The 26,742-nt window shown below is 45.3% G+C and overlaps 1 protein-coding gene across 1 annotated transcript in view; it reads right to left on the reverse strand.

The window, feature by feature from the left end:
• The window catches only part of LOC147664999 (uncharacterized), a 125,451-nt gene that overhangs the window by 37,859 nt on the left and 60,850 nt on the right, over positions 1-26,742 (reverse strand). The window contains exon 4 of the mRNA XM_086949829.1: positions 19,674-19,931. Within this exon, the coding sequence (XP_086805955.1) occupies positions 19,674-19,931 (258 nt within the window). The remainder of the gene's footprint in view (positions 1-19,673; positions 19,932-26,742) is intronic.

A 26,742-nucleotide genomic window follows, 5' to 3' on the forward strand; every position in this document is an offset into this window, starting at 1 on the left:
AGTTATCTAGTTAGTTCAATCCCCGTTCCAGGATGTAATCCCACTATCTTTTATACAGTAGGAGAAAAATAATAGAAGAAAATGCAATCTCCGCATTGTGGTGCTAATGGCGATAAACAGTTCTCAATTCTTTTACCATCCCAACATCCCCCCAACTTGTGTTGCAGCCCCTCCCCTTCCCCCATGTTGCCGGTGTGTACTATCTCATGGATCTATACAGTCATGTGGGAACAGGAGTCACTTATGCAGCTTCTAGTTATACCCGTCCTAGTTCGGGGTTCCTGCCATTTCTACAATCACCTCACTGTCTTCTATCTGGTAGTCCTGCAGTGCTTGTACTAATGTTTCACATGCCACTGCCATCTCCAAAGCCCTATCTGTGTTTAATCGTCGGGCCTGTTGGTACCTAAACGTGCTCTCACTTGTCGCCCACTTCACAAATTCAGCCCTCCATTTCTCACTGCTAGGACCCACCATCGCTTTCCATAGTCTTGTTATTTCTCGTTTCGCTAGTAATAGTCCCATATCTATAAATTTACTTGTGATTTTGTTTTTGGATGTGTGGGGGAAACCAATGCAGTATACCAGTGGCTATATCAAAGGTCAGCTGTCGCTCCGTAATGGTGTTTAGTATCTCTCCTACCGCCTTCCAATACTCCCCCATCTCAGGGCAAGACCAAAGCATATGCAGCAGGTCAGCACCTGTTCTTGTACAGCGAAGGCACGCCACTTCCTGCGCCTGTAAATATTTCTGAATTTTCTTTGGTGTCAAATCGGCTCTATGAAGAAAATAGAAATGTACTAGCTGGAATCTCGCATATGTGCTCTTCCAGGCTCTGCGCATGATCCGTGACCATGCCGGGACAGGGATGGGCCTTCCTATGTCAACTTCCCATTTTTCTCTCAACACCTCCAAGGAAGCTAATCCCTCAGTAAGCATTCTAGAGTAAAGGCACGTGATCGCTTTGAAAGTCCCAGCGGCCATCATGGTATATTGGCATGCCATGGTAGTCTTAGGATCAGCTAGCCCCTCCTGCAGTGTAATTAGAGTGCCCTAGTTAGAACTGTGTGCAAAAGAAATCCCCCCATCGGCAGGTCGAACCTCTCCTGCAATATCTGAAAGGGCAACAAGACCCCATCTTCGTACAGGTCCCCTATTTGGATTCCTGCATCTTCCCATTCCTGTAGAGGAGTCCAGTCACCGCCATGTGGGAGCAATGTTATCATTCCCAGAGGGATCTCAGGTGCATATGGATGTCTTACTCCCGCCCTACGCTGCGAGCGATTCCAGCATACTCTGTTTTCTCCTCCATAAACAGACCCTTAAGATCCAGTTTCTGCTGCAGCACTATGTAGGACAGTACATGGTGTGGTATGCACCTGCCTCGCTGGTGATCCTGACCCCTAAATTCTTTCGCCACTGCTTGCATTACAACCTGGAATTGGGCCGCCAGGTAATACAGCTCAAAATCCGGGGCCGTTAGTCCTCTCTGAGTTTTGGGCCTAATAAGCGTCGCCAACGCTACCCGGCGTCTGCTAGTCCCCCACAAGAAACTCACTATGAGTGACTTCAACAGTTTAAACATTGAACACTGGATCCACACCGGTAGAGTCCTGAAAAAGTACAGAAGTCGAGGGAGCACTATCATTTTTAACAGCGCTATTCACCCAGTCACTGACAGAGGGAGTGTGGCCCAAAAGGCCATGCTACTCTTCAATGCCCTCAAGCCACGTCCCACATTACCTTCTAGCATATCGGCTGCCCTATGATAGATATGCACTCCCAGATATTTCAGACTGGTGGGCTCCCACCTCACCTCCTTTCAGTAATCGGCTGTGGTTCTCCCTGTCTTAACGGGAACAGGCACGTTTGACCAGTTCACCTTCAACCCTGATATAACGCCAAAATCCGAACGCAAAGATCCAGCTCTCATCAGTGCCCCACCGGCATCATCGAGGAACAGCAGCAGGTCATTGCGTACAAGGAAATGTACTGCCGACTTACTCTACACCACAGACCATTGGAGTGGCTTCCCAGTCGAACCTTCACCGCCAATGCGAACAGCAAAGGGGACAACGAGCATCTCTGTCTCGTGCCTCGATTCACTGGGTACTGCTTTGAGATCAGCAATCCAAAGCGCACTCTAGCTACAGCCATTGTTTAGAGCACTTTCGTCCAGCTGATAAAGCCGGCCCAGAGGCCAAATCGCCCCATTGAGATGTATAAATAAAACCACTCCAGGCTGTCAAAAGCCTTCTCAATGTCCACCGATAACACCATTGGCCTTGGGGCCTCCGGCTGGTCTTCAAGCAACCTCACTAATCTCCTGATGTTCGTGGATGTGTTCCTCATTGGGATGAAACCAGCCTGATCTTCATGGACCAGTGTGGTCATATGTTGCAGCAGTCGGGTCGCCAATATACAGCTCAGTATCTTATAGTCGGTTGTCCGCATCAACAAAGGGCGGTAGGAGGCCGGGTCTGTCCCCTCCCTCCCTTGTTTTAAGAGGGGAATCACTAAGGCCTCTCGCATCAAAGCAGGCAACTTGCCCAGCTCCTTTGCCTCTCTATAAACTTCTCGGAGTCTTGGTGCCAGTATATCTATATATTGGGAGTAGAACTCTATCGGCAACCCGTCAACTCCCGGCGTTTTATTTCTAGCCATGCGTTTAATAGCACTTCTAATTTCGTTTAACTCTATATCTCGACCAAGGCATGTTGCCTGTTCCGGATCCAGTTCTGGCAATGAAAGTCCCTCCAAAAAGGAGCCAATTTCCAGGTCTCTCGCCACTAGTGAACTCCTGTAGTGTTGGGATATAAAATTATATGAACTCATGATTGGCCCACTATGTACCATATAACCGTATATGCATATGAATAATCATGTGTTATTATGCTTCGCGATTGCTTCATGAAGGCCCATTTCGACCTATTGGTATAACTGCAGCCATCTTGTTTCGTTTCTCCGTGTTCATGCACTGCTTCTCAGAAGTCACGCGAGTTAGCTCTTGGTACGAAACCATGTTGTCAGGCTTGCCTCCTTCTCTGATCTTTAGTGTGTAGCTCAGGGAAACCCAAGGTCACACCTGCCCCTCTTGTGGGATGCGTGCATTCTAGCAGAGCCCGTTCCTGTACTCCCCGGGCTCCAGATAGACAAGAGGGCATCTCACCGACCTGCCCCCAGAATAGCTCCGGCTTAGCTACTAGCATCAATAGTTCCTTATATGGGCTCACTGACAACTTGTATTTTTCCTTGTAGTGTGTTAACCTGAATGTGTGAAAACTTATATATGCTTTCTATCACTTGTATGAAGTCAGTCTCCTCTGCACACCTCCGTGGGTCGTGTAGACCGAGGCTCCCCTGTCTGGGTTTGCATTGATTTGAATAAACGATTCAACCTTCTCCATTGCCGACTGCCTTATTATTCTTTAATGTTATATATGGGCTAATGGTAAGTATAGTTCGGACTTGCAGAAATTCGATTCCTTCAGTTGGCGACTCTGCCGGTACTCCGCGATGTAAACAGGAGTAGAAGGGACAGGGAGGAGTTCTGGCCGAGTGGGTGGACGAACAGAATTTTGATCTGAAACACCCGTTTTGTGGTATGACAACTAGAGATTCCGCCCTCGAGCCCAGGATCCCTCCCAGCTGCTGAAGACCCTACGCCGGAGTCCTACGGGCTTAACCCGAGAGAAGAATAGGCTGTGTCGGTCTGTCTAGAAGTCGGCAGTGGAGAATTTGTGATCGGCCTGAGTGCACCAGGTGAGAGAACTCTTTGATTATATTGGAAAACTACGCTTGGAAAGAGTGTTCGCTTGGTAACAGCAGTCTGCTTTTCAAAGTGGTGGCCGGGGAAGCTGGTCCACAAGGGAATCAGGGGAGTCTGACGTTGCGGCGCAGGGGCTGCACGGATAGACACCTCGTGGATTTGTTTGAATATTGGAGATAATACTTGGTGCCTTCACAGAGTACGGAGTGCTTGCTTGGCCAGACTCACTCCGGGAAGGCCCTGGGAGCAACTGGGTAAGCTAGGGCTCTGGGGCTCTGTGCCCCGAAGTTCGGCCCAACCAGAACAGGACCAGGGGATGACCTAAGAGTGGGTCTGTGGTTCGCCTACCAAGTGATCTCAGAACGGTCTACGGATTTTGTTGTTTAATTTTGGTTGGTTTCGAAATCTTTTGACTTGATTCCCCGAACAGGAGTCGACAGGCTCTGTTAGTTTTGAAGACATGTCATTTGCATTGAATTTGTATTGAGCTCATTTGAACACTGCCTCGCTTTACAGCACTTTATATGGTTAAACAATAGGAAAAGTGTGAGAGTGAATTGTGAAAAAGGCGCGCCCGTGTGCAAGACATGATTGAAATCCATACATCAGAACTGTGATATTGTATTGTCATGCCTTGTTTCAGCAAAATATGTTTTGGGTGCTGCTGTCGGCGAGGGGCTCGGCTGGAAGAGAGACAGCCTGCCCCTCCCGAGGGAAGCCCCAGTTTCGATATGTATGTTAAACATGGTCTTACCCCGATCTGGTTTAGTACCCTATGGAATAAATACACAAATGATAATACTGATTTGCAATGGCCTTTAACAGGGTCATTCGATGAGAAAAAGATTAATTATCTCCAAAATAAGAGGTTTATGAAGAAACCGTCAGTCGATGTTTGACTCCTTGAACCTATGGTTGAAGGAAGCAAAACTACGACGGATAAGGGAAGAGAAATTGGGAAAGATTAAATCCGGACAGACTGTTACTCAGAAAGCCATAGCTTATGATAAAGGAAAAGTGGAGGAAAATATTGCACAGATGGACAGACAGTTCGTCTGGAAACGGACAAAAGTTATGTGGCACGCCCGATACTGGAGAGGAGCTGGAGGACTTATTAGAAGCCCGTCCGCCTCCTCCTTATGCTCCACAAGGCTTATATCCAGCAGTACCTGTGGCACGAATAGATCGGTCAGGGGCTGCGGTAGCCATTAAGGATCCAGTAGGAGCAGTGGTCACGGCCCCATCTGACGGGTCTGTACAAAGTGCGCTACTTCCCCCTCCCTCACTCCGATTGACTACCTCACCCTTTATTTCGTTACTACCGGACACGGTTGTTTCTTCCCCCTTTTCTCCAGTATTTCTCTCCCCTCCGGCTCAAAACGCTATAGACTCCGAGCTTTGGCCGTCCTAGATACCACGCCTAAGCGCCTTAAGTCAGATTTGAGTGATCAACTGACTTTTACAAGATCCTCGTTAGGAATGGAAGAAAGACTATAGTAAATCAGGCATCCCAATGGAAGCGGAATGCTATTTACACGATGGAAGACATTTGGAGTACTATGAAAGATCTTGAACCCGTTGCGCAGCAATTAGCTCTGGAGAACATGGCGATTAGATTGATTTCCCTATGGGAGCAGTGTTTCGAGGAAGGATTCCCTCCTCAAATACTGAGAGATAGAGCCCATAAATTCCACTTACATTCCGATGAAGTATATCGGAATGTAGCCACTCTCCTGCATTATCGAGAACGAATGCATCGAAAATGCGCTGACTGGGGAACGCAGAACCCTATGAGAGAAGTACACCCCCTATTTTTCCCTGAATTACCTGAAATGCGAGACGCTAACAATGTAGTGACACGAGCTCGTGTGGACGCAAGACTTCAGGAACAATGGGTTTATACCCCTTGGAAGTGAAGTGAGGTCCTCACTTTAAAGGCTCAACTTCCCGACCCTCGTAAAAATCCCGCTGCCTATTATAAAGAATTGACCGAAGGTGCAAATTCAGCCATTATGACGATACCGGATATCTAACTATTCTTTGGTCTCCTAATTCCAGTGGATATTTGGAGACAAATACACGACACAGACCATGTCCCCGAGTTAGGAGGAACATGGGATCAATTAAAGAATTGGGATAAGGAACGCAAACCTGGAGAGAAACCCCGAGATGAAGTTTTAGCAGTGCCAGATAAAATTATTAATTACATGCAGACCCTCCTCCCTCCTAGGAAAATAGATTGGGATAAATTAACAGCTTGTAAACAGAAGGATGAAAGTGTGTCAGACTTCTTTACCAGGTTTGAAAAAACGTTCATAGATTTTAGTGGGCAGGATCTATCCACAGATGGGATACGATGGTTTGTGAACAGATTCGTTACGAATCTGCTTCCGGAGATTAGGTCAGGCCTCCAAGCAGCCGAAAGTACTTGGACTACGGCCACCCCGTCCGTGATCCTCAGTATGGCTCAATATTATGAGCATCGAGAAAATGAGAGCAAAGAAAAGACTGAAAAGAAAACGAAGGATCTAAAAAACAGTTTTGCTACAACAGGTTAATAGAGGACAAAATACTGGACAAGGTGGGCGTGGTTTCTCTCAAAGGGGAGTAACAGCAGGCAGAGGAAGAGGAGATACCCCGAATATTGGTATTAATCAATGTTCATATTGCAAGCAGGAGGGAGACTGGAGAGCGGACTGTCCTTTGTTGTTGGCAAAAAATGGTCCCTGTAGGGGACTAGGACGGGGTCGGGGAAATGTGGATCGCAATAGTATGCGACGGGAGTAGGATGATTCTCGAAAAAATTATTTCGATAATCCACAAAACAAGCAGTACTACAACGAGAATTATAGAGACTGATACGACGGACAAGATTATGCATGAGACAGCCAAGGACAGAGAGGGGGGCCACATTACAGTACCAGTTGACCAAGAGGGACCTTATGTACAAGGGGAACTGTTGGGCGCATCGGGAAAATTCCTATTGGATACTGGAGCAATGAATAGTTCCGTTGCTCATACCATGGTCCCAGGGGCTGCTCTGTCTGGCCAAAATAATGTATCAGTAGGATTCTCCAGAACACCTGTGGTAAGCCCCGTTTCTAAGCCCTTGCCTTTTACTATAGGTCCTATTTCTATACGGTCACCCTTTCTATTATTATTATATTCTTATATAGCGCCAGAATCGACCCCCGAAGGGGTATCTCCGCACTTGCCTTGGGAACCCGTCCTGGTTTTTCCCTGCGAGATAGCCCCTACAGGTCATCCCCAAGGTGAAAGCCAGGCATCCCGCCGCGGGGGGCCGTTGGAGATTAAGCAAGCTTAATGCCCAGAGTTGCAGAGTGTTAACCCATGATTAGGTCAGGCACCGAAGCGAGAATTATCGAGTCCATGGACATTTGAGCTCAAGACCCTGCCGCGTCGGGAATTGAACCCTGGTCCCGGGTCGGACCTCTGCTTCAGGGTCTGCCTGCTCTAACCAGTGAGCCACACTTCTCCACTTTGACATCCAATTGTGGTGAAAACCTTTTGGGCTTGGATATTTTAAAGAAATTGCATGCTCGGATTTATTGTTCACCGGATGGGGTGTATTTGACAATACAGAAACCTTCTGTGGCGGACGCTCAATACTTTGCAAAAAGTGAACGTCTTCCTCCCGAATTTTCTACAATTCCTCAGACGCTGTTGGCTACAGGAGACACTGATGTTGGTCTGTTAAGAATATCCCCTGTGTCAATCACTTTGAAACCTAATGCGCAGCTGCCTCGCATTCCACAGTATAAAATTTCGCCAGAAGGTGAACAGGCTCTGTTGCATATTATTTGTGACCTTATTCAAAAGGGGGTAGTGGAAGACACAGCGGCAAATACTTGTAATAGCCCGATTTTACCGATTTTGAAGAAAGCACCAGTTGATGGTGCCCCAGATTATAAGGACACATATCGTTTTGTGATTGACCTCCGAGAGGTTAATAAAATAGTAGTTCCACAATACCCGGTGGTGCTCGATATAACTGCTATTTTGACCATGATCCCTCCGACGGCTCAGTTCTTCTCTGTAATCGATCTGAAGAATGCCTTCTTCAGCATCCCGATTCATCCTGATAGCAGGCATATCTTTGGATTCTCATTGGCTGGCCGAAGTTTTAGATTTACACGCGCTCCCCAAGGCTATACTGAAAGTCCTAGCATTTATAGTCAAGCCTTGAAGACAGTTCTTGATGAATTAATCCTGCCCGCTGGGAATACCATTATTCAGTATGTGGATGATATTTTGGTGGCCTCTGATACGAAAGAGGGATGCAAAGGGGCTACTGTAAAATTACTACATCATTTGGCTGAGAAAGGAAATAAAGTGTCCCTTTCTAATTTTCAATATTGTCAACAGGAAGTGACCTACTTAGGCCATTTCCTGTCGAAAGCGGGGAGGCGATTAACTCCTGAACGAATATCTGTTATAACTAACATGTCTGTACCTCGTAGTCAGCGTGATGTTCGTGCTTTCCTTGGCATAACCTCTTACTGCCGCCAATGGATACCCAACTATTCACTTCTCTCAAAACCCTTGTTGCATTTGACAACGAAAGATGTGCATGAACCCCTGCCCTGGACAGATGAATGTCAAGAAGCCTTTGAATATTTAAAGTATGCTCTTTGTTCTGCACCCGTGTTGGGAACCCCAGATTACCGGAAGCCTTTTTCACTGTATGTGCACGAGGTAGACGGCTGTTCATTGTCAGTGTTAACTCAAACTTTTGGTGGAAAACAGAGACCCTGTGCATTTTTCTCTTCGGTTTTAGATATTGTTGCTCGAGCCCTCCCAAGTTGTGCGAGGGCCACTGCTGCAGTAGCACTGGCCATCAGACAATCAGAAGGAATAGTCTTAAACACTGACCTCACAGTCATGGTACCACATGCTGTGGATATCCTTCTGAATAGAACTAAGACCCAACACTTGACAAGTGCTAGATTAACAGGCTATGAGATGACACTGTTTGCCCCACACATTACTATTAAAAGATGTGCTACTTTGAACCCAGCCACGCTGTTACCTCTCCCTGAAAATGATAAAAGATGATGTGCATGATTGTATATTTAGAACAGAGGAAGAAATGAAGGGACGTATAGATTTGTCGGACATCCCTTTACTTGACCCCGAAGGAGAGTTATGTAGATGGCTCTTGTTTTAAATTACCAGATGGCACTGCGACAGCTGCATATGCCATTAAGACTCTGAAGACTGTAGTGGAAACCGCAAGGATTTCATACCACTCAGCCCAGGCAGCTGAACTAATAGCCTTGTTAAGAGCATGTGAACTGAGTGAAGGACTGAAGGTGAACGTTTTTACAGACAGCCAATACGCCTTTGGCGTTGCCCATAGCTTCGGGAGGCTGTGGAGGGAGAGGGGCCAGAAAATTCAACATAGTCCTTTGATTGATCGATTGTTCTTTGCTTTGACATTACCAAATAAGGTGGCCATTATCAAGTGCAGTGCCCACAAGAAAGTCGTAGATTCCACTGGAAAGGGAAACGCTTTTGCCGATTCAGTGGCAAAGGAAACGGCTCAAGCTAAAGGAAGTCCAATGTTCCCTAGCACATCCGTTCGATGGCCCACCGAAACATCCCTTTTTGACAATACCATTGAAAGTGTAAAAGAATTACAGAAAGAAGCAACTATGGAAGAGATGCAGAGGTGGGAGCGGGACATTGGGAAATTGGATAAGAATGAATGTTGGATAGACAGATCCGAGAAACAGCGATGGTTGCTCCCCAACGCATTGGTATATGCAGTAGTGACCATGGCCCATGGCCCAGCCCATATAAGTGCAAAAGGAATTAGTGCAGTATTAGATCCAGTATGGAATAACCCGAACATTTCCAAAACTGCCGCACACATTGTCAAATATTGTCCGGTGTTTTTACAGCACAATCCTGGAGGTAGAGAATCTGTTTTGGGTGGCAATTTTGCTCCATCTTTGCCTTTTGAAGACATACAGACGGATTATATACAGATGGAACGTGTGAATAATTTGAAGTACGTATTGGTGGTGGTGTGTGCTTTCAGTAAATGGGTTGAAGCCTACCCCACCAAAGATGCCACGGCAGTTGCTATTGCCAAGGTTCTAATAAAAGAATATTTTCCCCGATTCCGTTTGCCCCGAATTATCTGGTCGGACAATGGGCCCCATTTTAATGCCCAGTTGGTACAAAGTGTTTGTGATGGATTGAAAATAAGGCAAACATTTCATGCCGCTAGACATCCTCAGTCAGCAAGTTTAGTTGAAAAATACAATGGTACCTTAAAATAAAAATAGCCAAAATTTGTGCAAGCACTGGATTGAAGTGGCCAGATGCCCTTCCAGTGGCCTTATTGTCCCTTAGAACGACCCCTCACACTAGAACGGGACTATCTCCTCAGAAGGTAATATTTGGGCTTCCAGCCAACGTGTGGGGAGTCCCTAGGCCACGATCCTTCAGGGATATTGATTACCCATTAATGACAGATTATCTGTATGCCTTGACTAAAGATCTGCGTTCTCTTCATCAACAGGTATCGGACACATTGCAGCCACTACCGGAGGGTCCTGGACATCATTTGGAACCTGGCCAGTGGGTCCTGGTGAAGAACTATCAACGGAAATAGAGTTTGGAGCCCAGGTGGTCCAAGCCCTACCAGATCATCTTGGCCACGAGGACGGCGGTGAAGGTGCATGGCCGGAAACACTGGATCCATGTGAGCCATCTGAAGCGCCTGCCGCTGCCCCTGCCTGCTGATCGGCAGAACAAACACAGTGCAGAGTCAGGAAGGCGAGCTGCTTAAAAGTTTTGTGCCCTTTTCAGATGCTCAGGAAATTGGGCAATCAAGTGAAGTGTTGCCTGAAGGGAAAGGTGTGACAGCTCATTCAGAAGCAGTTGCCAGTCCCGAGGTGCCACAAGGAGTGACCAAATTTGTTACCCATGTTACCAAATTATTTTCTGACCAGGAGCAACCTGGCAGTTGTCAATACGATCTGCGGCCCCGAAAACAGCGCGGTACCTCACTCACTAATGAAAGAAATTAGACCAAGACTTTGTGTTGAAAACCCTTGAGTAGAGTGATTGGGGGTACTGAGCGAGACACTGGACTGAACCCGCAGAGAGCTTGGAACATTGTGTTAATTTGGCTTTGTTCAGAAAGAAAGACTGAGTTGAGGGCCGCGATCGTGCTTTTGGAATCTGCAAGATTGCTTTTTCAAATGAGATGAGCAGAGTCTGCCTGTGAGGCTCTAAAACGGACACAGGGAGAAGATCCCTTGGTGGGAAGAAGAAACCCTCTGGTGGTGTGCGTGCTTTGTGGATACAAAGATTAGTTTTGGACTTTTAGCAAGGGACCGAGATAGATTTGGACATAGAGAGTAGGTTTCCTTTTGCTCGAATTATGATGGAAGATGAACGACCACTTGCCCCCCCGGCATCCTATTAATGATATGCAATTGTTTCCCGGATGGCCCACCAGAGTGAAGGTGGCCTTCATTGCTTTTATTTCTATAATTACTTTAATCATGATGTGTGCGTTTATATATTTGGAATTTCAGCATCCAGTGCAGACATTATTGAGAACTACCCCTGCCCTAGAAGAACATCTTTTATTCTCTGTCTCCACATAAGGCTAGACTTAGGGAGATTTATTCGAAGAATGTTTTTATTGAAATGCTGCACCAGACTCACAGTACCACAAACAAAACTAATTGTTGGGTTTGCGGATTGTTACCATCAGTCATGCATCAGCATGAGTTATTCATTTCCCTTCCTTGGTCCCATTTAGCTAGCTGCGAGGCATGGTTTCAATTGTTGTCGTTAATGTACTCACACTATGTTGAAAATCCTAAGATATATTCTGAAAGGGACTATGAAGCCATTTTGAAGTATATAGAACAGCACCAATAATTTGATGCTGAAGGGATGGAGGTCAGGGATCCTTGGACCCAAATGCCTGTATGAACATATATTCAGATTATAAGAATGACACCTGGTTGCAGGAAGAAATGCAGGATTTTGAACTTTTTAATTCTACTATGTATTTTTAGCATTTTAAGGACCGTAATATTACAAATGATCAAGCTTTGCCAATCCCCATAATAAATGCTACCTCCCTATTCTGTATGAGGGGGCGAGGTCATGTTAAGGTAGGGAGTAGTACATGTAATTATACTTATACCTTGCAGACTGACAGTACTCCTCCAATGATTACTCCCCCCAACGTATATTTTGTGTGCGGTGAAAATGCTTATACTTGGCTCCCTCGAGGATGGGCTGGACGGTGTTACCTGTCCTTTCTCTATCCTCCTGTATACATTGCCTCTTCTGATTATCATAAGACCCATCGGTTGGTAAAGAGAGGTAGAATCCAATCTGACTATTAGGAGTTTTGATACTGATAGTACTGATCAGACAGATACCTCACTGCAGCAGTTTGAAGACATTTCCAAGGGTTTGATCCCATTCTGGGGCCCGATTTTTAATAGTCGAAATAAAAGACGTTTATCTAGAATAGTGGAAAATGTGGTTCAGACCACAACTAAGATACTGACCAACCTTACTGTTGAGCTTCAGGCTGCGAGGCTTGTTTCGCTTCAAAATCGGATGGTGTTAGAGGTCATCCTGGCAGATAGGGGAGGAGCTTGTAGAGCGATCAGCAGCTCTTGCTGCGTTTTTATTCCCGATTTGACCCCTACCATACATCTCGCTATTAAGAACTGACATCGATTAGCCAGTGAGCTTATGTAGGGAACGGCACTTGGTCCCTCAGTGGATGGTTCTGGGGTCTCCTGACTACCTGGGGTTGGAAAATATTCATGATCTTAGCTGGGGCCTTTGGAGTTATTTTCTCTTGTTGTATATGTCTCCAATGTGGCCCAGCATGCTGCACTTTCTGTGCAACTAGGATAACGTCTGCTCTAACCATTTCCCGACAGGAAAAGATTGAGAAACAAATTATTCAGAAGGAGGTAATCGACCTCATGCAAATTGATTGAGTGTTTGTTGAGTGAAGTAGTTATATTGGCCATAGTAGGCCAAAAGGGCCGTCTGTTGGGATATAAAATTATATGTACTCCTGATTGGCCCACTATGTACCATATAACCGTATATGCATATGAATAATCATGTGTTATTATGCTTCGCGATTGCTTCATGAAGGCCCATTTCGACCTATAACTGCAGCCATCTTGTTTCGTTTCTCCGTGTTCATGCACTGCTTCTCAGAAGTCACGTGAGTTAGCTCTTGGTACGAAACCATGTTGTCAGGCTTAGCCTCCTTCTCTGATCTTTAGTGTGTAGCTCAGGGAAACCCAAGGTCACACCTGCCCCTCTTGTGGGATGCGTGCATTCTAGCAGAGCCCGTTCCTGTACTCCCCAGGCTCCAGATAGACAAGAGGGCATCTCACCGACCTGCTCCCGGAATAGCTCCGGCCTAGCTACTAGCAATCAATAGTGCCTTATATGGGTCTTCCTGCTGGCTCACTGACAACTTGTATTTTTCCTTGTAGGGTGTTAACCTGAATGTGTGAAAACGTATATATGCTTTGTATCACTTGTATGAAGTCAGTCTCCTCTGCACACCTCCGTGGGTCGTGTAGACCGAGGCTCCCCTGTCAGGGTTTGCATTGAATTGAATAAACGATTCGACCTGCTCCATTGCCGACTGCCTTATTATTCTTTTATGTTATATGTGGGCTATTGGTAAGTATAGTCCGGACTTGCAGAATTTCGATTCCTTCAGTAGAGCTCTTCATAGTAGCGCAGAAAATTCTGCAGGATCCCATTCTGGCTGTACACCCACTCCCAGTCATCAACCAGAGCCAAAACAGGGGAGCCCCTCTTGGTCGGGTTGGCCAGCCAGGCTAGCAGCATCCTCGCCCTGTCTCCCTTTGCATGAGCTCTTGTACTATAGGCCTTATAGTCACAGCAGCGCAACCTTTCTATTCCTGCAGCCACCTCTTCCTTCGCTGCCTTGATCGCCTCCCGAAGCTCAGGCTGAGTAGGTCGCGCCAACTCAGCCTTGCGCAGTTTAGTCTCGGCTCGCTCTAGGTCTTGGAGGAGCACCTTCGCAATCCCACGTGTTTCCCTATGCACATGCCCCTGATCACCACCTTAAAAGCATCCCACTCAATTGCCCTTGTGGAGGCAGAGCCAGTATTCTCTGCAAAATATTGGGTGATCCCCTCGCTCACTTCTCTGGAAAATCGGGCCTTCCAGTGTCTCAGGGTGGAGCCTCCAAGTGGGGATATTGGATATCCCAATCATCCAGTGCATGGTGAATAACAGTGGATTATGGTCGGAGATCATTCTGGCCAAGTATTCAGTTCGTACTACACTGGGCAGCACCGTTGGGGAACATAGCACCGCATCTAATCGGACATGAAGATCGTGCATCCCGGAGTAATAAGAATAATCCCGGTCTAGTGGGTGATGCATACGCCAGGCATCCACCAGATTCCACCTATTCTGCCAGTCCTGTGTCAGTCTGTGAATCGGTGAGTCAGCTAATGGGGGGTGAGACCTATCCAGCGATATATCCGTTATGGAGTTTAAATCTCCACCAATTATCATGGGGCTCACAAGATAGGACGCCAGCGTGCCAGAAAGTTGTGTCAGAAAACCTAGTTGATCTACATTAGGTGCATAGAGGCTACAGAACGCTACATCCCTGCCCCCAAGTCTTCCCTCTATGGCCACATATCTGCCCGAAGGGTCTATTGCCTGCCGCGTGAGTTGGAAAGGGACCCCAGCACGTATCCAGAAAAGAGCCCCTCGTGCAAACGCTGAATAGGTGGTGTTATATACCTGCCCTCTCCACCTTCTTTGTAATGCCACGCCCTCCTCTTTAGTCAAATGGGTTTCTTGGAGTAACGCTATGTGGACCCCTCTGCGAACCAAATACGCATGAATCTTGTGGCGACGAGTCATGGTATGTAGGCCCCTCACATTCCAGGTAATACAACGTAAATCAGCAGTATCTCCCATTCCCCACAAGTAACATCTGCTTCTCGAACCATACATTTGCTTCTACACCGGTCAACATCCTGCGTCCCCCACTACCCCACCCACCCCTCCCCCCCCAGAACAGGACCTAGTAACGCGCGGCTAGCTCCCATCCAAACCAATAACAACTAACACATTCCTAGGCCCATCAGCAGTCACTGAGGGCACGCCATAAGGGCAATGAGGGGGACCAGGCACCAACGGGCCGCCGCCCAGTGTCCGTGTACTTCTAGTTACCAGCTGAGCCCTGGAGAAACAAGGACTATAGCGATCCATCCTCCCCCCCCCCACCCCCGACTCATAGTCCCTGGTTAGAACCTACTATAAGAAGTCCGGTTTGTCAGCGGTGACGTCATCAATACAGTTCAGCAGCCACTTTAGTTCCGATCCAACATGCTTTCTGCTGTTGGTGTAAACTTCGGCAAATGCACACCGTCCACCTCCGAATGTTCAGTATTGGTGCGATCACCGTCCTTCTCCGAGTCCGACCCTCCCAGTGATGTTCGTTCATGTGCCCCCAACAAGGCCGATGACACCTTGAGCACATCGATGTTCCGCTTCGCTTTGTTGCAGCGAGGGCCTCCGCAGTCTGTTTCGAAGTCTCCTCGATTTTCTCTGAGGCAATTGACATGCAATCCGCTGCGTTCCATGGTCGGGGTCCTCCTTCCCAGCTCTGTATAACTCCAGCCAAGCACAGGCCTCTTCAGGGGTTTCATGAAAATATGTTTTATCGTCAACAATTACCCTCAGCTTAGCTGGAAACTACAGGGAGTATTGGAGTCCCTCAGTTCGCAGCTCCCTCTTGACAGCTAGGAAGGAGGATCAAAGTTGTGTTTCGTACGTGTAGTCAGGGAACAATTTAACTTTACTGCTCCCGACGTAGTAGGGACCATTTGTCCGTGCTTTCTGCAGCAACAAGTTTCTCACGGAAATGCAACAGCCTTGCCACCACCGGTCTCGGAGGCCGGCCCTGCTGGGGTGGGGGGAGGGGGGGGGGGGTCGGGCCGGGATCCTATGCGCTCGTTCTAGAGTGTAGAAAGTAGAGGCCCTAGGGTGCTACCCCAGTTCTGAGCCACCTCTAGGTATTGCAGCATGTCTGTCCCTTCCGCTTTTTACGGCAGGCCCACTACTCTGATGTTGTTCCGACGATTACGTCCTTTAGCATCCTCGGCCCGCTTTTCTAGTTCTCCTAAGCGATCTAGAAAATTCGTCATTGTGGACTTGGTCTTTGTCTAGGTTCGATGGTGCGGATCGCTCTCTCCACCGTCTTGACTCTGTCCACCAACTTGTCCTGATCAGCTCGTAGTAGGCCCAATCCCATGGCCACCTGCGCTATGTCCTGATGCAGCGCCGCTCGGGAGTCCGCTATTGCTGCCAGGATTTTATCCAGCGGATGCTGTAACTGGGGGTAGTCTAGCTGCTCACGTTCTTCCTGTTCCTCCCGACCCGACGATTCAGTGTCCGCTAGCTGTTGAGCTCCGTCTTTTTTCCCCTTTTGGCTTGACCATGGCCCAACACTGGTGGACGGGAACTCTCGCCCCTCCGCCTGCTGTGCGTGTGTGCAACGCACCAGGGAGGATCGCCAGCTCCTTTACTCGCTGGGTCAGGCTTTCCTGATGGCTGTTCTCCTCGTGGGGTGCCTGCAGTAAACCCCGCCGCAGCTTCACACAGGTCTCCGGCGCTATGTAGTGAAACCGCAAGTCATCTTTGAACTTAAATTCTTCAGAAGTACCGCACCTCTTTTTCGAGCTATAGCAGCCGTCCTCTAGCTGTCCGGGTAACAGCGCCACTCAATTCCCCTGTGCTCAGGGTCTTCCACCAGTTTCAGCTGCTTCACAGATCTGCGATGCTTCTAGTTTCATTTCTAGGCCATGGCCACCATCTTGATCTGTCCCGATCGCAGCATCGGGTAGCTTTCCGACGAACAACACCAGGATATTAGGGTAGGTCCCGATCCCAAACTGCTGTCAATGGGAGCTCAAACCCTTACCTTTCCTCTGGTTGGGGTGGGAAGTCTGGATTAATGGTTTATCAGGATTTATAGGGGTTCAGCAGCAGAGCCCACAATTTAGACGGCCACCATTCTCGGCTCCAAGCCACGCCCCCTAAGAAATTATGTTCATGCCAGAGGATATCCAGTCAAGTTGGCACTAGGGGACTGGATTCTGCCAGGTATGGTCAACACCTTATGACTTAGCAGCATATACTGGAAACCCGTATGAGAGAAAGCAAGCAGTTAATCAAAAAACTTTCAATTCTTGACTATGGGATTCTATTTTTGGGGTTATTTCCTCGTTGTCATTTAATGGATTCCTCTGTTGGAATACGTTCAAAAAGGCTGGTGTAAGGTATGGCCAATGCAGAGTGTTCAATGAAGGACCAAGTAGGCTCTCACGCTGGCCTATCCTACAATAATGAATGTGTGGTGGGCCTACCATTTTTTAAGTACTTTAAGATTCCAATTAAGGACCTATTTTCATAGCTATATAACACACAAGAGGCACGATATTGTGTGCACAGATGTTCCCTTGTACTTGCAGAAAGTGTTCCTATGCCAGCCACAGTGTCACCAAGACAAAATGGTGGCTGGTAACGCAAAATGGAAGCATGTATACCCCCGGGCTACATAAGTAGCCCAAAAAACACCCAAACCCGAGATGTCGTCAGATTTCTCCACTTGGTATATTAAAGCCATTGCAGGCAGCTGCCTTACAGCAACAATGAATTTGGCTGGAAGACGGCGCCATATTCCAGCAAGTGATCGTTAAAAATGTTGTTGCTAGAGGAATAGCACCAACCAAATGGAAAAATGTATGTCTAGGGCTCTGAAAATCCTCGTGCTACAGAAAAAAGCACGCGCTTACAATTTTTTCAAGTACCACTGCTTCAACACAACATCACAAGTGACTTGAGCTCATGACATTAACTGCTATCTCCCCTTGAAAGTGCAGGACTCACGTTTTACTGAAAAAAAAATGCGTGGACTGAATTTTAAAACTTTACCCACAGGAAAAGAGCAAGAAAGATCGGAACGGTTTGAGGTGGCTGCATTGTGCATTGGTAGATTGTTATGCAATATTCATTTCCCTATTTCTCCTAAGGCCTTATAGAAAAACACACAAATAAATACCATGAGAAAACTATTGAGAAGTCAAGGAAAGAAAATGAAAGCACTAAAGCTTTAATCAAGCACTTGGCATTAATCGAAAAAAGATGGCCAAAAACAGGTGGAGCATGGACAGAGTTAAGCAAAAAAAACAGCGTAACAAATGCAAGAAAAAAAGGTTTACATCAAAATAAGAGCTCAAACAGAAAAGGGGCACACATAGGGAGAACAAAATCAGTATTGTAACACAACAAACTAAAATGGGGCATCAAAACAGGGACACTTGAGAAAAAGGAAATCAAGAGTAAAATAAGGAAAAATAAATCAGAAAACGTGAGCAGAAAGAAGGAAGATAACCACTATGGGCTATGACTGCAATTTTAGTGGAGGATTGCTCTAGAAAGGTGGTAGCAAGGCTCTTCCAATAAGAACATTACAGACGTCATCCTGGATAAGACCCTGCCTAGACTAGCACCTTTTCCTTTCCTTGTAAAAGTAATAGGAGTTTGAAGATTATTTTCTGTACTCTACCACACATACAATGTACACACTTAAAATTCTACCTCAGTCACATCCGCTTCAGTTGATCCTTATGTTGTACCTGGGGATAGCCATTTCTATCCTGTAAAACAGAGGCCCCATATTTGACAATTTACAGTTGCAGGTAACTTAATAATGATTTGCCGGCATTTTGTTAGTTACAAGATGGAGGGTATTCAAATCCTATCCACGTTTAACTTACTCTTGCTTAGTTTACACTCCTTTTTGCAATGGACTCATGGGATCTGTAACGCACTAAACATAACATTAGGTTGTCCATCAAGGTAATGTTAAATGGAGTAGAAGGCCACGTGTAGCCAACATACAAGGATCTTTATTCATCTCTTAAATTCATGGGATCTGATCCTCAAAGTTAGGAGGTTGACACGATGACATCCAGTTCCGGCATTTGGGGCTCACTTTTCACTTTGTGAAAAAAGCAATAAAAAAAGCTGCTTTCAGATTACACATTCTACATCAGTTTCATGTTGCCGTTCCTTAGCATGGCTACATTTTGAACCTCAAATGTGCCCTTTAGCTGATCTAAATGAAATCCTCCCCCTCCCACCACCCAAAAACAAACTAGATCTCTTAGTCACAAACTCACCAATATTACTCTTCCAGAGTCAAGTGTATTGTTGAAGTTCCCATTTTAACAAAATTAACTGAACCTAAAGTAAATGCAAAAACTCCTACCTTGTTTAGGGTGAAATTTGTACACTCCCTAATAGACAACCGACAAGCTACCTCCCACCTATCCCCCTCTTTTCACAGATCCCCCCCCCCCCCACACACACACGGCAGTGTGACAATGGTTTATTGACCAAGATTTAGGTCCAGTGTCCAAGAAATAGATTGGCCATACAGTTCCAGCCCTAGATGTTCTCCTCCCAACTTCAACATTATTTTTCAAGCTCTCAAGAGCTATCCCCGCTTTTACAATTTTCCACACAAAAAGAAGTCAGTCACAGTCAGAGAGACAGTGGTCGATTTAACTCACAAGTCAGTCACTGAATTATTCTTGAATAAATTGCACAATACTCTCCAGATTTCAAGAAAAATCATCCACACAAGCAGTTTATGCAGCAACATTGCTCATTTTTCGTGGACATAATTCCTTCAATTTCCCCAATATACAGGCTTCAAACCCTATAGTGCTGGTTGAGATCTAGGAGTACAGATTCTGTAGTCCCTGTAATTTAGGTTGAAAAATTAAATTGTTCCAGATACATTACCTAAGTTTTCATCCCCTTTGGCCAGTCTTCCATTCCAGAAGTCATTAGTGATGTAGTGAAGGGAAGCCAGATACTGGACATTGCACTCCTTTGTCCCCCAGGCGGAAACTTTCTGCTTGTTGAATCTTTTCCACCAGAGGAAGATTCTTTGCAGTTGTTTGGCACAAGATCTCGACAGTCCAAATAACCAATATGTAAAAAGCCACTGGAATCGAAATCTGTTATACTGGCCAAACAACCAATCCAACTCCTCGTGACCTAGTAGGAGAAGAATACAGTGGATTATTATGTAAAGTATCTATAGGAAGTACTGTGCAGTTCATACCCATTACACGGGTCTTGGAATCATGCTAGTGGGCCAACAATCCCCAGAGGAGAAAAACGTGATTTGAAAACTTTATTTCCCTTTTACATAAATACCTCATTTACTTCCTTTGCTGCACTTATGAGCTCAAATACGAGCCAGAAAAGCGAATACAACATGACAAGTATCTGGTTGTGCAAGTTTAATTTGCCACAACAGATAATTGACAAACACCCTGCTTTCTCCCATACTACTGGTATTTGAAGTAGTTCATGCAAGGTTCTCCCAACCCAAGTGCCCGACCCACAGAACCTCCACATAACAATGTATCTGGTGCCAGGGGAGCCCTTAACAGCTTATGACGATTCAATTGGGCCGTGTACTTGTAAGTAACCTTTCTCAAAGAATTAAAAATAAAGCTGTTAAGATCTAGTCTACATTCACAATGAGAACAATTGCAAGCAAACAATGAAGATTGGAGATGCCATTAATTTGTGGAAACAGTAGAGTCTAAAAATAAACTTAAATCTTCTTTAATTATCAGCTACAGAGTATTAAAATTCATGATGGGCTGAACCACCAACTAGGAACTCCACGGAGTAGTCCAATTTCCACTCCAACACGGAATTCTGCAGTAACAGGCAACTTCTCAGCCTGCGTCCGACCTGCATCCCACACCAACAGCCTGCACTGCCCTCCCCAACTGCTAGGAAAGCTTTTGCACTCTGAACAGGGAAAAGGCCTCTCCCAAAACTAGCTGATGCGGCATATGGACCTCTGATGTTACAGCTGGCCCTCCAGTACCTTGAGTAGAACAGGCAAGAATGACAGAAGCACCATAATCTCATTGGTGAACCGTTAAAATCATGTTGATTTCTATACATTGGATGAGGGCGGAGAGTAGGGAGGGTTAGGCCTAGGAAGTGTTTATATAGTCACACTTCCAGAACCTCACATGTTTGACATCATACACTCCTTACCCCAGTTTGCCTGGCTAGATCTAATAAACCCCATACAAATGTCATCTCTTGCACACAGAATAGAATGTTCAAGGCCGGGCTGAGTCACATCCTCTAATGCTTATTTATGTTTCATTGAAGCTAGAATGGAAAAAAAAAGTTTGAGCAGAATTTGGTAAAAATACAACTAAGGTAATCTGATCAGAATATGACCAGACAGACGTGTGGTGTATACGCACATACGCTACTCTTGGGTGTAATTCTTTAGAAGACCTAGATCTACATCACAATTCTTTAATCGCTTGTTTGACAGAACTGGTTTCAAATGGAACACCAACAGCATTACTTGCTTGGGAATCAAGTATTCTTCCTACATTGCCTGAACAGTTCAAGTTAATTTGGAAGAAGTTTATTCAAAAGTGAACAGTATGGCAGGAAAATTGTTCCCCTTATTTTGGCCATGGTGGGGTAGACTTGACTCAATCAAAATGATGCTTCCTGTGATCAATTTTTATTTGTCCATGTTACCAGTAAAACTTCCATTGACATTTTTCAAAACTCTTAATGGTATTTTAAGTAAATTTCTTTGGAATAAACGGAAAACTCTTATCTCTATCCTTCCTGTCTGCTCCTAAGGATCGGGGTCCACTTTCACAATTTTCGCCAATATAACTCCTTTTTAAATTTGCCAAACATGACCTTTTCTGTCCTCTTTTGAAGAACTCCCTATATCGATTGGCATACATTGGAGGAATCCCCGATTCATCCTTTTCCCTATTCTTCGCTGGCTAATTTCGGTCATAGCCCTTGTTTCTTCAACTCTCCAACTATTTCACAATTTACTCTCATTCAATCCTATCATTAGCAAATCTCATACACCTTTACAATTGTTCCTGGATTAATCTCCTTGGCATATTAAGTCTATTAAACTCTCTAACCGTACTTTTTTTGGAAGAGGATCATTCAGGTTAAACATTTATTACAAGGTTCGCATTTTCTCTCTAATCAGGAAGTCCAGACTAAATTTCACCTGCCTGCCCCTTCTCTTAAGTATGACTCCTTGCGATCCCTTTTAACCCACCAGTTCTCTCCTCTGGATCTCCTTCCTCATCATCAGAACCTCATTTTGATCTGCTGTCTCCTTCTCCGGGCCGCTCATATTTACAGATATATTCATTTATCTCCCCCCCCCTCCACTCTAAAAGTAAAATTGAACTTCTATGAGAATCGGATTTGCAGCATACCCTCTATTCATACATGGAATTCCATTTGGGCACAGATTCACCACACCTCTTGCCCGAACCACACAAACTTATTTTTTTATCAGAGGTTGTATTTAACTACAGTGTCTTTCCAAATACAGCTCTGACTGGTCCCAGGACTGCTGGTTTGGTAAAAGTACATCAGGCACATTCCTACACTCCTTTCTTGCCCTAATATCACATCGTTTTGGACCACGGTCTGTAAATCAATTTCCCCTGTTCTGTCAATTTTCCTTTTGATATCTATTCCATTTTTCTGGGTAGCAATTCTGTAAATTGGTTTGGCGCTCACAAGATGGGCTTGTTTGTAGATTTTTTAATTGCTATAGCTTTTCAGATAATCACCTCTAACTGGAAGGATGCCACTAAGGTATCTTTTTCTGCTTGGTGGAACCTTCTCTGCTACCATCGCAGGTTGGATAGAGCCTCTGCTACCACATCTCAGCAACGCCTTCAAAAGATACCTTATGGTCTCCCCTCACTATTTCTCCACCTCTGCATTGCATTATAAGGAAAGATCCTTTGTCTTCCATCCGCCCTGAATATTTTGCTTTTTTAAATATTATTTAGGCCTTATATGTCAATGTTTAGTTCATATTCTGTATTACTAACTGTGTAGGGATTATATGTAGATTTTCCAACATATGATATCTGGTAAAGACGTTTTTCCATTGCCACCTTCTGCCTGACTGATCTTTTCTCCTTCCTCCCCCTCTTTCCTCCCACATTAAAACATTTAAAATGCTATCTGTTAAGGTGCATAAATAACTATCATTGCTTTCATTCTTTGGTTCTAGTTTCAGATATTGTTGCGGTCTTGAGTTCCCATTCTGCCTCGCTTATATACTTTAATACTTTTTGCAATTTCTCTACAATGTTAATGTAGTGTTGCACTTATGTTTGTATTTGCTTCAATAAATCTTTTAAACTAAAATAAAATCTAGCCTCTCAACATAGATATATCTTCCAATCTGTATTTGGAAATTCTATAAATTATCCAAATATTGGTTTATGCATTTCCCCAAGATATTAAATGCTCGACTACCATCCACTGCAAAATAAAGGGTTGCCATAAAATGAACCAGAAATGTTAAACAGTTCGCCCTGATAAATCAATATGGAGAATGGTTGGCTTCTCAAAAGGGAACGCAGGAAGGCTCTTGCTCTTTTATTTACCCAATCTCTTTCTCAGGACCATCAGTACAGTAAAGGTGAGCAATAAACTTCTCTGGTATAGCAAATATTTTCGCTGTCACCCTAAACCACAGAGCAAAACCGGTGGGCCCTCCAACCCCATTTTTCAGAAAAACACTGAATAGTGACTGAGTTCCAGGTTTTGAAAGTGCATCTGATCTAGTTAAGCAGATGTGGTCAGCCCAGTTTGTGAACATGTGTTAAGAGGGGACATGTGTCATGCACACATTCTTGACAGTCAGTGAGAGGAGATAGGGTAGCCAGATTCCTACTGGATGTTAACGACTTTACTCAAACTAGCTTATAAGGCAGAGACGGCGGAGTAAGCCTACTCATTTCAAGACATGTGGACTTAAGAAATGGACTAGAACTAACTGTGTTGAATGGAGGTGCCGAATGACGATCTTCTGAAAGTGATTGCTTCACAGAGTTTTGTAGGAGTGAACAAACATGGGTGGGTATAGCACCAGAACAATCAAAATAATTAACTGAAATCAAAGGAATTTCGTCAGCACTAGAACATTTGTGGGTGGGATTAATTTAGTACTGTTTGGAAGAAAATCCTGTGATGAATAGGTTAGTTAAGAGCTGTTAGACCCGTCAGCCTTAGGGTGGTCTTCCCCCAAACCTTTTGCCTTCCTCCTTTTTTGCAGATTTTGTTTTTGCTGGCCTGCACATTTTACCACTGCTAACCAGTGCTAAAGTATATGTGCTCACTCCTAAAACATGGTGACATTGGTTTATGTCAAATTGGCATATTTCATTTACTTATAAGTCTCTAGTAAAGTGGTACAACATGTGCCCAGGGCCTTTAAATTAAATGCTACTAGAGGGCCTGCAGCACTTGTTGTACTACCCAGTTCAGTAGCCTTTAACACCTTGGGTGCTAGGGGGTTTTCCCCTCCGGTGCTGGTCCATCGTGAAGCCCATTGTTCATGGCAAGGTCAACTCGTCAAACGCACAGCGCAGGTAAAGCCCATGACGAGTTGACCTGGTCATGAGCATGGAAGGGGTTAAACAAGTCTCACGCCTGCCATTCCAGCATGAGTGTGCAGTTTTCACAGATCATTTTAACCTGGAAAAATAAACCACTTGCCAGGTCCAAACCTTTTGTTTTTTAATTCATATAAGTTACCCTTATGATAGGCCCTAAACAACCTTTAGGGCAAGGTGCAATGTATTTAAAAGTGGGACATGTAAAACTTAAAATTGCAGGTCCTGGTTGTGAAAGACTGTTAGATTTATTTTTCTCTACTTCAAGGTCTACCTCTCCCACAGACTTGCATTGAAGTTACCTTATTTAATTTAATAAGCTAACATTTCCAAATGTTAGCAGGAGACCAGATCATGTTTGATGTCTTTGGAATTGTATTGAAAAAGCCTAACTAGTGGTAATGTCAGATTTCAAATTACAATTTTGAAAAATCCTCTTTTAGAAAGTTGGTATTTTCCTGACCTTGCCATTTAGAGCCAGTAGCCTGTCTCTGGGTCACACGACTGGGTGTACCCAACAGTTAGAATTTGTGTATTCCTTCAAGACAACCCCACACAATACATACTTCAGGGTACATCAGGATGGCCCATCACAGGTAGGATGGGAGAGCAGAGCCAAGCACAGCACTACTTAAAACTTGAATAGGCTGTGTCCTGCCTCCAAGGGCTGTATATCCCTTGGGGTTAGTCTGGAGCCAGAGAAGGCAGGATGTCTGGGGACTTAAAATGGTAAACCTCTAGAAGCTTTTCTCCCACTTCAAAGGCACAACTGGGTATAAATACTTGACCTCAGACACCAACTCTTCAGTACACTTCTGGACCTGTGGCTCAGCCAGGAAGGACTGCAATGCTGCAGAGGACTGCCACTCGGTTGGACCACTGCCCCAGTAGACTTCTGTCTTGCTGTGCTGGCCTGCAGCCCTCTTTCCTGGGTGAAAAGGACTGGATCTGCATCTGTTCTATCCAGGACCCCAATGCCAGTTGGCTAGCCTGACTAGAGCTTCAGGAACAGAAGGCTCCAACAACATTGAACTCCAAACGTTGACACTGCCATCTGAGTCTCTACCCTGCCAAGTGATGCCACCCCAGACCTGGACCCTTGGAAGTGGTTCTAAGGTACTCTTCCAGCCTCAGTGGATCTAGCTGAACCGGGGCATTTGCATTGCCGCTGCTGCACGGTTTGGACCCATCACAAAGACTCGCATTGCCTCCGCAGCCTATTTGGAACTGCCACTGTGTGGGTCATCCTCTGTGCAGACCTTCACATCCCTACTGAATGGCAGCCTAGACTATGGACTTTGCATCGCAAACACTCATTGACTGGATTCTTGATGCTTATGCAGGTCCCGCTGGATCTCAGAACCGACGTATCACTTTAACTGCATGATGCACCTTTGACGCGGATTGCAGCAATGCACACCAGGATTTCAGGTACATTGTGCAGCGGGCCTAACTGGGTCCTTGTAGCTGGCCTGCGCTCCATCGCAGTCAGCCTGAACTTGTGACTTTGTCCCACTCAGGCGTGACCAGATTTTCACAGTTGGCACTTTGTGCTTTTGGCACCGCTAAAATCTTTAAACCTGCATATCTTCAATTCTACTGCTTGCATTTTTGTCATTTTGGTCTTTATTTATAAAAAAATACTCAATGTTTCTAAATCTGGTGCAGGCTCTTTGTGTAGTGTGCTCTTACTGTGTTGCTCTTTGAAGTGTTGAATAGTTGTCTCAGAGTTAAGCTGGTCTGCTCTGAGCCAGGCTACCAGAGGGTTTGGCACAGGTTAATTTAGGGTTTACTTGTGGCTTCGCCCTGAGAAGAATTGTGGTTGCTGCTTGAGAAGGGTTTCACCCCCCTCAACCAGTAACCCAATTTCTTACAAGTGCCCCTTCATGCTTCAGTGTATTGGTCGCATTAGCATTGGTAGGGTTCTACGGTTATGGCAGATGTGTCTGAAGGGAGAGGTCGTCTAGTACGAGTGGTTAGGAATCCTTTTGTTGTATGGGCGTACCCCTTCATGTATGGCTGAGTCAACATCATGCTCTCCGATGGAGAATTACAAAAAATACTACAATCCTATCCCTGAAATTCGCAGATCTGAAATACTTGGTTCTTGTCCACATTAATGGCAAATGTCAATTCTAACCACATTAATGGCAAATGTCAATTCTTACACTAAAGCTAGAGACGCATTCTTTTTTCCCCTCAGGCATTTGTCACCATTCCATGCTGCCCTGTGATCTCAGTCAGAATCTTGAAGCCTCCAATTTTAGGAGCTCCGATGCATTGAACCGCTCTGCTTGCGAGTGGTCCCTAGTTTCATTAGGCAGGCTGAATAAAAGCCTAATCTTAATGCAATGTAT

Source organism: Lissotriton vulgaris, unplaced genomic scaffold (genome assembly GCF_964263255.1).
Source record: "Lissotriton vulgaris unplaced genomic scaffold, aLisVul1.2 SCAFFOLD_772, whole genome shotgun sequence".
Lineage (NCBI taxonomy): Eukaryota > Metazoa > Chordata > Amphibia > Caudata > Salamandridae > Lissotriton > Lissotriton vulgaris.